At 41.2% G+C, this 12,405-nt stretch overlaps 1 protein-coding gene across 1 annotated transcript in view; it reads right to left on the bottom strand.

Annotated features, from left to right (window-relative positions):
* Positions 1-240: 240 nt before the first annotated feature.
* TSPAN31 (tetraspanin 31) overlaps positions 241-12,405 on the bottom strand; it is a 31,756-nt gene continuing 19,591 nt past the window's right edge. The window contains exons 3-6 of the mRNA XM_032209658.1: positions 10,694-10,774; positions 8,888-9,028; positions 2,211-2,321; positions 241-839 (exon numbers count right to left, since the gene is read on the bottom strand). Coding sequence (XP_032065549.1) covers positions 765-839; positions 2,211-2,321; positions 8,888-9,028; positions 10,694-10,774 — 408 coding nt within the window. The 3' untranslated portion in view covers positions 241-764. The remainder of the gene's footprint in view (positions 840-2,210; positions 2,322-8,887; positions 9,029-10,693; positions 10,775-12,405) is intronic.

Raw genomic sequence — 12,405 nt, forward strand, 5'->3', positions numbered from 1 at the left:
TTAAATTCCTTGAATCCCACCACTGGATTCCCACACTATGAGCAAGCGAGTTCCCTGGTCAGTTTTAGGCAGATTATGACCTTCCTCCTTAAAGAGGCAGCCTAAGTATTTGATTGTAAATTCTGAACTTAAGTTAATTTCAATTTCAGCTTGTTAAAAAAAATCTAAAATAAAACATATCATGCTTGTTTAAACTAAATCTTTCCCCAGAGCTGTTTCATATAGCACTCGTGTCTACTATGTTTGATCATAGGAAACACAAATTGGGAAGGCAAACCTGGTGGAAAGTAATTTTATGGGACAATTGTTGCCTCTGCTGCTTAAAAGGTAAGACAGAGCACTTCACCTTGTCAAGGTGTAGACATTTGTGGAGGGGGGGGGAGAAGCAGCTTTAGGGAAAATCTATTTTTTTAAAACACGGGTACGATAATAAAAACAATTTTAAAACACCAAAATGATTGTAGTTATGAGCAGCAATTACACGAGTCAACAAAATGATTTTTTTTCTACTATCTTACATGATACCAACTAATGTCTGCTTTTTTCTTTCCAGTACTGGATCCCTTTGCCACATGCCAAAGGCTTCATGTCATGGATGAGACCTTTGCTTGCTGTTTCATCCTATCAGCATTTTGGCATAATGGCAAAATTTGCCCTCATAGGGCCTGCAAGAGTGGTTGGCAACCGTGATGGAAATGGGAGGTCTTAAATAAGCAAGAAGTAACTAACTAAAAAGGAAACCTGGAAGGTGGTAGGAGAAAGAACTATAAAAAGGCACTGGGGTTGGCTCTGGGATCCTTCTGGTTTCTGTAACGCATTGCAAGCCATACTCCAAGGATCTGAAAGGAAAAAAAAGGAAAAACCCAATTACAAGATTTCATTCCTTCATCCCAACATGCTTATCTTATGAATGATTAGGAAATTATTTGTCATGAGCTGTCTCTTTCAAATATATGGTACCCTTTGAGAACCAGTTTTCAGAGTTAAATTCATACACTATTTTCCCGAAAATAAGACCTCCCCGGATAATAAGCCCAATCGGGCTTTTGAATGCATGCGCTAAAATAAGCCCTTCCCCCCAAAATAAGCCCTCCCCTAAAATACTTAAACATGTGCGCAGCTGGTCCCATTTCCTGGGGTGGGAAGGGGGGGACATCCCCCATGCACCTGCCATCCACGCGGAATGGCCTTGTGGAGGCCACTCCCGCAAACCCTAGTTACCACGCCTTTTCTCTTAGTGGCGGCTGCAAAAAGAGCTGCAGGCCCAGCGAAGCTAGGGCTGGCAAATGTGTGCCAAAAACAGAGACAGAACATCTGGTCCTCTCTGGATCAGCTAATCCGCAGGCCATGGGATGAAGTTAAGGGGCCTCCTGAACCTCAAAAATAAAAAGACCTCTCCGAAAATAAGGCCAAGTTCTTATTTTGGGGGTCAAAAGAAAGTAAGACCTTGTCAGGAAAACACGATAGAACTTCCTTGGCAACATGATCTTTATTGAGAATTTGGGAGTTGTGGTCCAGTGCTCTAAAAGAAGTCTTTCTTGTCTGTCAGCCCTGAAATGCCCTCCCTCAAGATGCCAAATTAATTCAAACGCCATTTCCATTTCAGCGCTAAATTAAAAAATATCTATCCAAACAAACTTTAGAGATGTAGGAACTACAGCTTATCCTTGATGTGAAATTACCAAAGGGATAGATTGTAATATTACTCTGTATCGAGAGCCGGTTTGGTGCAATGGTTAAGGCACCAGGCTAGCAAGCAGGGAACCATGAGTTAAGTCCCTCCTTAGCTATGAAGTCAGCTGGGTGACTTTGGGACAATCACACACTCTCAGCACACACCTCCTTCAGAGGACTGTTGTTGTGGGGAAAACAAGAAGAGGAAGATAAGATCAGATACGTTTGTTGCCTTCAGTTATTTATAAAAATAATAATAATAAAGGCGGAATACAAATAAGTAAATAAATAAAATCTCTTCACGAGATCAGGGGATATTTCAAACACTTAAATCACAGTTGTCAAACTCGATTGAATCACAGGCCGGATCGTAACGTATCTCCACGCTTTTTGTCTTTGTGGAGTTGGGTGGGCGTGGCCTGCCCCTGACATATCCAGTCCAGTGGACACCAATCTGACAGGCCTCACTTAAATGATTGACTGTTACCTAGGCTAAGTAGCCCCTGCTTTCATTTAGTTTCATAGACATTAGTTACCTCTGTGAAACTGAAGAAGAGTCCAACTCCACCAAGGATTTTCAAAGCCTCATCGGCATGTTCCATCAGCAGAACACCACACTTTAAGCATACAGATGTTTTTGTGCACGGCTGCATGAGGCGACAAAATGCAGTGTAACTTTATATTCCCCATTTGTAAGAGACAACCCGTTTCCTATTTGCAGACACCATTAGCAGCAGTGGTGGGAATTAGCCAGTTCGCACCACTTCGGGAGAACCGATTGTTAACTTTCTGAGCAGTTTGGCGAACTGGCTGTTGGGAGAAATCATATGGGCAGAGAACCAGTTGTTTAATTAATTGAATCCCACCACTGATTAGCAGCAATCAAAAATTGGACTCCGTTAGGAATTGGATTGCTCTTCCTCTGAAGCTGTTCACTGGTGAATTAGAAGGTAATCCTATCCAGTTATTTCTACACAGAAGGAAGTTGCATACTTACAAATAATACACAACGGATAGAGCCCTGCCAAAACTGACACGCAACCGTTAACTCCACTGGCAGCATTGTCAAAAGATTGTAGTTCAGCATATCTGAACAGAACCTTAATGGTGGAACACTTCAGGCACGCTCATTTACTGCATCAAAAATGCTTGCAGGAGTTCACAACCCATACACATTCTACCTTGAATTTAATCTTGGGTAATCTGCTCTAAATAAGATGAGCTGGTTTGAAAAGTACTTTTAAAACTATGAAATGCACAATATACGGATTCATAATACAGTAATACTGTGGGTGGGTGAGTTGTTCTTTTGTTTTTTGCTTTGATCAGGGGATATAGGCCGGGGTGAATGTAACAGTATAACGAGAATTATGAAGGCATTCTAATCCAATGTCCTGCTCAAGCAGGAGGCCCTGTACCAGGGGTCAGCAACCCATGGCTCTGGACCCGCATGTGGTTCTTTCATCCCTCTGCTGCAGCTCCGTTGCCGGTCGGCTCCACAATTGATAGGGCTTTCAGTAAGGACAGGTAGAGGAAAAAGGATGCCATGCTAGGAGGAGACTCTATGGTGGGGGAACTGGTCTTCCAGTCAGCAGAGGAAAAAGGACGTTGCACTAGGAGGAGACTATGGTGGGAGAACCGGACTTCTGGTTGGCCCTAGAATTGAATGGGATGCTTCCGTCTAGGACCTTTGTGGCTCTTTGAGTGTTTAAGGTTGCCAACCCTTGCCCTATACCATTCTGGACCAATGGCTGTCCAATCTCTTCTTAAAAGCCTTCAGTGATGGAGCATCCACAACTTCTGGAAGCAAGCCAATTCACTAATTAATTGTTCTCACTGTCAGGAAATTTATCCTTAGTTATAGGTGTGTCCTTTCCTTGATAAGCTTCCATCTGTTACTTCTTGTTCTGCCTTCAGGTGCTTTGGAGAATAGGTTGGAACCCCCCCCCCCTTTCTTTATGACTGGCCCTTGAATATTGGAAGACTGCTGATATGTCACTCCTATTTTTTCTCTTCATTACACTAGACATATTATCATGTTTTAGCCTCCAGTCCCCTAATCATCTTCAGTGTGTACTGTGGAGGAACGAGATTACAGTTGTGACAAGCAATGGGAGGTACGGCAAAGAGGGTGAAGATGAACCACATTCAGGAATGAAATGCTTGATAGCTTCAATCATCACTCCATTTTCCAGCTTCCAGTTCTCACTCTAAAAACCAGATTGCTGGAACCCAAGCTCCAGCTGCTGCTATTGATAGGCCTATTATTATTTAATATCTATTAAAATCAGTGTATGAGAGTTGAGCAGATAAATTAGTTTAATAAATAAATAAGGACGCCTGACACTTCTGGTTTGCATCCCTGAAGCCTAAGAGGAGGAGGAGGTTCTCTTGGGAAGCTGCCAATCCTGGATTCTGAGTTCGCAACCAGTGAGAGTCCTGAGATGCAGGAAGCTGGGTAGATTTTATCAGGAACAATGGCATTACATGCAGATAGCCATGCACCAATCTTTGTTTGTGCCAAATGGGTTTACTCCTCCTGTTACCATTCCTTCTCGTATATCGCAGCCTTCGTGTCAGAGCTACTAGACCTTGTTGCTGAGATGAAGATGGCGTACCCTAAGGAGGATAGTTTTGGGAGATTTCAACCTGCCTTTCCTTGACAAGGTCATGGTATGAGTCAGGACTAAACGGCTGCCATGACAGTTATGGGCCTAATGCATATGGGAAAAAAAGCACATTAGATTTGTACTTTGTCTCAATATGATCTGACCCATGACCTTTGCCTATCGTGGAGAATTTGCTTTATGATTGCTGGGGAGTTCTGTGATGGAACTAACTCATCCATGGAAAAAGGCCTATTAACCCAGATGCTGCAGAGGGTGAAATAAATAAAAATAAATCTGTATCTTTAATACTGTGGCCTTGTTTAAAATGACTTGATCCTTTTAGGGAAAAATAGTCACAATCATTTCAATGGCTGCCAAAAAGAATTCTTGTGGTATTTTGTAGATAGCTAAGCAGATTCCAGAGCAGTTATATATTTCAGTAGAAAAAGGGAGACTTCATATCTTGTGGTATGATCTGGGATCATTTTGAATCTTGAAGCAAATATCTGGAATGTCATCTTCACGCTTAGTTGAATGCCTGTCCTTCAGGGCTGGTGAGCCCCCCGCCCCCATAAAGGGGCAGAAAGTTCAGTTTGAACTTCAGTTTGAATTCTTCTCCAAGGGACAACCTTTGTCAAAGGTAAACCATTTGAAAAAGGGTGTGGTAGGTCCTCTGTTCAAAGAACTTTGACTTGATTTGACTGTTTTGGATAATTTAGATCTATAATCTAGGATGTCAGGCCTGCAGCCATCTTTTCTTTTGGCTCTTTGGCCTGCCACACTTTCTGTTATTCTACTATGCATTTTCTATTGTGGAGAAATGGGAGAGGGGATTGTATGAGTGAGATGCGTTGTAGCCATAACAAAATTCTTTCTAGAAAGCCAAGGTCATTCTTTGTCTTTGCACCTCTGCGCCTGACCGGAACTGGATGGGTGGAAGCTGCAAGCATGACAGTAGAAGATTGTACCATGTGATGGACTTGTGGGTGTGGGGGCAAGATCTTGAACTTTCAACTAGGTGGGGAAAACTAGAAAGCTTTCAGATTCGGGTTTTCTGAGTTGTGCCAACATGGCTCTCTTAATAAATTGGAACTTTGAGCAATACTTTGCCTAGGACTCTGATTTACTTTTGGATGCTATTTGGAACCCTGACATAGGAAACATTCTAGAGAAGGTAGTGGCTCTGCAAGTCCAGAGAATCTAGAGAAAATAGTATTTGGATACTTGGCAGTAAGGTAGTACGGCATGGAAACTGCACTGATTGCACTTGTGAATGACATGCAGAGACTAGAATTGGGGGAGGACAACTACTACTGTCTGTTCTGAAGGTGAGGATTGCAACTGCATGACTTCTAATTTTCTGGGTTTTTAAAATATATTTTTGATTTTGCTATTTTTGTTGATGTATAATTTGAGACACCCCCCCCCCCCCTTTTTGGAAGTTGTTTTCTTTTGTAATCAGATTGTTAACCACCCAGAGCCTTGGGGAATAGATAGTATACAAATGAAATAATTAAACAACCAAACCCATCTCTTATGGAATAGAAGGTAATGTCTTGGAAATCAAGCTGCTTTTAATTTAAAACAAAGCTCCTTAAAAAGGAAGGACAGCACATTGCAAAGGAAGGCAGCCTCCTTCAGCTGTATCTTTTAGGGCGGCAGTAGATTTGGGCCCATAGGAAGGCCTTTCTGATAAATATATACTTTATACTAGCAGAAATTAGAGAATAGGATGCATGCTTTAAAAATACAAAATATGACTCCAATTCTTACATTATTGTGATGGACAAATTATGATTAAAAGCAACCTTGCTTACTGTAAAACAGTTAGAGTCTTGCTGTCAGGCCTGAAAGCCATCTTGGGCATTGGATCTTCAGGCCTGCCACATTTAGTCTGTGGGAAACTGGGAGAGGGGGGATTGTATGGAGTTGGAGAGATATATAGCCATAATGACTTTCCTTTCTCAGAGAGTCAAGGACATTCTGCCCTGCACCTGGAGAGGTGTGACTGGGAGGCATTTCCAGTTGGGACGGTGCTTTGATTGGACCATGTGATGGACATGTGGGTGCTGGATAGGGGCTTGGACTTTCTTTTGGGTGGGGAAAACCTGGAAGCTTTCGGATTCGAGTTTTCCCAGATGTGCCAATATGACATCTCTAATAAAATGGAACTTTGAGGAACTTCAAGCCTCTGGGTCTTCTTTTGTTAGGGGTGTTACATGGAACCCTGACACTTGCAATCTGAGTGAATTTAATATACAAATGCGAATAATAAACACTTTAAAAGTGCATCAGTTCTAGTTAAGACAAAGTACGTAAGCAATATTGGAACAAGCTGCCAAACACATTGCTCAGCCTCCTTTTACATCTTTCTATTGAATAAGGGAGAATCACCCCTGCTGAAAAATTGCTGGAAAGGAAGATTATTATTTTATGTTATACTTGGTACTTTGTACAGAGCAATAACATATATAGGGACAAATGCTTACACAGATAGACAGAATGTCATTTATAGCAAATTTTTAATGAATGACTAATGCTCTAATCCAGGATGTTTCAATTTGTGTTCTGAGGAGCCCTTACTAGGAAAACCTAAAAGGCAGATAGCAATAGCATTAGCAATAGCAGTAGACTTATATACAGCTTCATAGGCCTTTCAGGCCTCTCTAAGCGGTTTACAGAGAGTCAGCATATTGCCCCCAACAATCTGGGTCCTCATTTTACCCACCTCGGAAGGATGGAAGGCTGAGTCAACCCTGAGCCGGTGAGATTTGAACCGCTGACCTGCTGATCTAGCAGTAGCCTGCAGTGCTGCATTTAACCACTGCGCCACCTTGGCTCATTCCTAAGTTTCCTAAAAACAGTTTTGCTTGGTCTGTGAAATTTTCCTAAAACGTTTAGACAGAAAAAATTCTTAAGTCACTACCGCTTGAAGCAACAATGGGGAACAAGTAGGCCTGTTGAAATGGCAGCCCTGAGTCCCTCACCCTCACGAAATGAGGCAATAATGCTAGATAACCTCCTAATCACATTCAGATACACACAGCTGGAGATGGTAATTTAGATAATTGCCTCAAGTGAAGGAGCCTAAGAACAGGAAAGGGATTTCTGTTTTTAAATCTAGACCTCCGAAGAAGGAGGAAATGAGCCACAAGCAAAAGAACTAAAATAAATAAATCCCTGCATCTTGTGTGATTGGCTTTGTTGGGCCAGATGGTAATTGCATGGGAATTATCTGGAAGGACTCAAAGTGGAAAGTCTCATCTTTAGGGTAGTGAAAAACTAGAAAGAGTAAAAGTATGAATTGTGGAAAAAATATTGAAAAACTTGGATTTTCTACTGTTACAGCCCATATTACAGGTAGTCCTCCACTTACAACCACAGTTGAGCCCAAAATTTCCCTTGCTAAGCAAGACAGTTGTTAAAAGAGTTCTGCCCCATTTTATGACCTTTCTTGCCACTGTTATTGAGTGAATCACTGCGGTTACTAAGTTACTAACATCGGGTGTTAGGTGGATCTGGCTTCCCCATTGATTTTGCTTGTCCAGAAGGTTGCAACAGCTGATCTCATGACCCCAGGACACTGCAACGGTCATAAATATGAGTCAGTTGCCAAGCATCTGAATTTAGATCATGTGACCATGGGGATGCTGCAATGGTTGTAAGTATGAAAAACAGTCATAAGTTACTTTTTTTCGTGTTCATTGGAACTTCGAACAGTCACTAAACCAGGACTGTTTTTCTTACACGTATTTTGCTCATCTAGATGAATTTAATGTGAAATCTTCTTAATTCTCTAAATATCATTTTCTGAAAGAAAAGGTTCTACTACAGCACAGGGGTGTCAAACTTGTGGCCCACAGGCCAGGTGCCTCACAAGCGGGACACGGCCATCCCAGTTTTAGCAAAAGGGGAAAAAGTCCGTGACCCGTCAAAAGCCCGAACGTCATAAGCGCGCCGACAACAACGCGGCGCTAAAACCGCGATTTCAAAAGCGCGCCGACAACAGCGCGCCGACTACAGCGCGCCCACAGAAGCGCGATTTCATTTAAGGTAAGATTTACAGTTAGGTTTAGGGTTAGGTTTAGGGTTACGTTACAGCGCACTTCTGTCGGCGCGCTTTAGGGCTAATTAGTCGCTCATTCGTCGCGCGGTTTTGTCACCGCGGTTTAGACACCGCGGTTTAGTCAGGCGCGTTTTTGTTGTGCGCGCATTTGTGGTGGAACCAAAAAGTCATGATACGTCACGTGACGATGCAAGTTTGACACTCCTGCTAGAGCATGTTTCATTTTTCAGCTAAAAACATAGCTATATACATCAGAATTTGGGAATGGTTTATTATTTAAAATTCCCTGAACGGAAGCAATCGATACGGCCAAGTTCCAGTGCACAGAAAACTTACTTTTAAAATTATCTTGGGTGCTGTAGCTGATTTGTATCAGCATTGGATGTTTTAGAAAATGAGCCAACAACCCAAAGGAGCAAATGCACCTTAATCCTTACTCATCATTTCCAGCATATTGAACCTCTTTAATTAGGGGATATGTCTTTTACATGTTAAATATCTCTTCCATAGGGCAAAGAATCCCAAAGTGTCCACTTACCGCACTGCAATTGTCAACATCGCTCTTAAATAGCTCAGCAGATTCAGTGTTGTTGAATAACCCACAGCAATTTAAGCTGTTTTCCAATGATATCCTGGTGTTGTCATTCAGTAATTTCCAGGTACCATTCAAAAGACTTTCCTGGAAGAAGAGAGGAGAGAGAGAGAGAGACTTTGAAAGCCAGTGTTATGAAATGGAATTTTCAGTGACATGACATAAGGGCTTAATTTTTGTCCATATAGCCAAGAGAGTTGCATTTTTAATCTTCTACAGGTAGTCCTCGACTTATGACCAATTCCTTAGCAACTGAATTTACAGCAGACTTCCCCAGGATTATTTATGATCTGAATTCAAAGTCAAAAAAAGGATGTAAAAATCAAGCATTCACTTGGTGACCTACTTAACAACTGGCATGACCTTCGACCATAATTATGGGCTCAATTATGGTCGTAAGTCGAGGACCACCTGTGTGACTTAGCTACCTTGAGGGAAACGTCTGTGAAACAGCAGCTCAGGCATGTTCTCCAACCCGTCTCCCTCCTGATGCATTGCATAACTCCAGAATTCCCAAATAGTGCAGCAAAAGAAATTCTGGGAATTGTCTAATGCAACTGAAGAATTGGGAGTTACGCAAAATATAAACTTAATTAAATGTCAGAAGTGAAATTAAATGAAAAGGAAGTAAATGCACCCACCAACTGCATTTGTTCCACATGCAGAAGTTTACAGTGTTGTGGGAACTCAGTCATTTTCTTAACATGTTGCACAAACCAACAGAACTTTGCTTAATGTGATATATTTGGCCACAGCACATTCCATGAATAGAACTATATTAAGTTAATCACTACACCACAACCCAGGTACTGTACTGGATTCAGAGTACTATGTAAATGCAGCCAACATGCAACAACTCGTATCAGGAAAGGAAGAAACAGGTTTAACCTACCGATCTTTTTAGAAACTTGAACCTTTGCTGGAAACTCAGTGGTGAGTGTGTGTGCATATATATTTATATTTATATATTTAGGTAAAGATAAAGGTTCCCCTCGCACGTATGTGCTAGTCGTTCCTGACTCTAGGGGCTATTGCTCATCTCCATTTCAAAGAGCCAGCGCTGTCCAAAGACATCTCTGTGGTCATGTGGCCGGCATGACTAAACACTGAAGGTGCAGGGAGCGCTGTTACCTTCCCACTAAAGGTGGTCCCTATTTTTCTACTTGCATTTTTACATGCTTTCGAACTGCTAGGTTGGCAGACGCTGGGACAAGAAACGGGAGCTCACTCCGTTAGGCGGTGCTAGGGATTCGAATATATAAATATGAAAATTGGGCGGACAATTAAACAGCTACACAATTGGGCTAAAGGACATGCTGAACACACACACACACACAGACATGGACATACAGAGAGACAAATGCAAAATTAACATGCTGCTTGGGTCAAGAAAAAAGTCTTCCTGTTACTTTGGAAAACAAAGATGGAATTTACCCTATGCTTACACTTTTGTTGACCCAACAAGTATGGTTCTATTAGTTCCCTTCTTTAAAGTTGCCAAATCACAACTTCCGCATTCAGTATCTCTATTTGTATCAAAACTCTAAGGGATCAAAGAAAATGGGCTGGGAGTCACAAGCTTCACCCTGCTTATGGGATTGGGATATCTTGCAAGTTGCTCCATTTCTTATTCCTTTGTTAAATGTTGGGACTAAACACACAAGGCTATTTTTTAAAAAGTAAATTTGCTGTGGTGTAGGCTAAATATAGCCAGAAAAAGTGAATGGAACTCAGGCAGAAAGACAGACTTACCTGCTTATGTGTCTTCAGTACCAGGCATGCACAGGAAATTCCAAACTGGAAAATAAAGATTAGCCCTAGAATTATCATATACTGAAGATGAAATTAAGGAACATCTCGGGAAAAATATGGTTTGTGAACAGCAAGTAAAACTGAGGTACAAATAAAGTGATATTTACACTAAGAAAATTAACAGAAAGTAAAATATTCTCAAAATCAATATGGATTTTTCCAAGGAGGTTAACTAAAGTGGGAATACTTTTGAAAGATTGGGAATGCCATTTTTTTTAACATTTAGAAGTCCAGGTACACAGGAAGTTTCAAACAATCAAAGCTGTTGTTCACGAAGGTAAACTACTGCTCATCTAACGAAAAGTGCTAATCTGAGTGGCAATGGTTTCTTAAGGATGGGGGCACCAGAAGGATATTTTTGCCTTACTCATTAGTAAACTCTTAAATCAATCATGGGTCTTGTGTGTAAATAAGAATCCAGAATTCAGACTTTGCAGCTGACATTTTCCTCTCCACCATTATTGCAAAAGAAAAAGGTGTTGGCTTTTCTAGAACCTTTCTTGTATAGCCCATTGTTGGTTAACCAATGCTGAGTTGAGCTCAAAGGTGACTATTTTTTGTTTAAAGTACAATTTGTATGTGTCAGCGATGTCTTGGCACACAGAGCTGCATTGACTGCGTTTCCTGTTGCCTTACATCAGTATTTCTCATTTCAAGTTTTCTGGACAAATAAGGAAGTTGCTTGATACCACTTACACTGCCTGTCATTCATGAGCAGCCTAATTCTGTTGAGAAATCCACAAAAAGACCTGCCAGACATTGCTGTTGAAAGTGGGGGAGGTTGTTACGATAAAATAAGGCGATTTATGCTTCCTAAGCAGATTTTGAATAGTCAACAACTAGCCCCAAGTTTAAAAAGGCTTCCTCCCAGATTTTGTGTGGTTTTAGTAATGCTAATAACCAGGCTCTGCATAGAAACAAGACCTTGAAATACCCCGAAAGGTTCTTTCAAAGTCATTCCCCTTTTCTTTAAAAAAAAAACAACCAACCTTTCTAAGACACACAGCTGTACCACTCAGAAAAGTAGCTGCAGCTCAAGAATCAGTCTGGATTCCTATGTAAATTAGCTTGGTTGGCTTCCACAAAACATAAAGGCAGGAGTGCAAAGAAAATGCAACCTATGGATCAAATGTGGTCCTTCGGTTCCTCTTTTAGGGCTCCAACAGCCGTGGATTGGGCAGGGCCAAAAATTAATACGCTGTTTTGAAATTTTTCAAGTTGGGAAGAATTTTAAGGATCAAAACTGGTACTTTAAAAATTGCAGTGCCATAGGACACTTACTGGTATTTCACCACTTAAAAATTCAGCTGCTGTCACCAAACTTCAATCTCATTTTAATTTTGGGTTCTAGCTACCTTTGGACCAGAGCTTCAAGTGACATAAACTGGGTATCCCTGCATTAAACTATAAACAATAGTTTATAATCTACAAGGACTGGGTGTGCACAATTTTCTAAAATCAAAACCAAATCAACCACATCATGGTATTGTATGAACTCTGTTTCTGTCTTCTTTTGTCATTTACTGAAAAAAGAGACTTCAACAAAACTTGGCAAGCCACCTTCCATCCACCACACTACTGCTGAGATTGTATCAACTCTACTCATATCCTGAAGCACATGGTATGTCTTTATGGATGATAAGGTTTCTTTT

This window comes from Thamnophis elegans, chromosome 2 (genome assembly GCF_009769535.1).
Source record: "Thamnophis elegans isolate rThaEle1 chromosome 2, rThaEle1.pri, whole genome shotgun sequence".
Taxonomy (NCBI): Eukaryota; Metazoa; Chordata; class Lepidosauria; order Squamata; family Colubridae; genus Thamnophis; species Thamnophis elegans.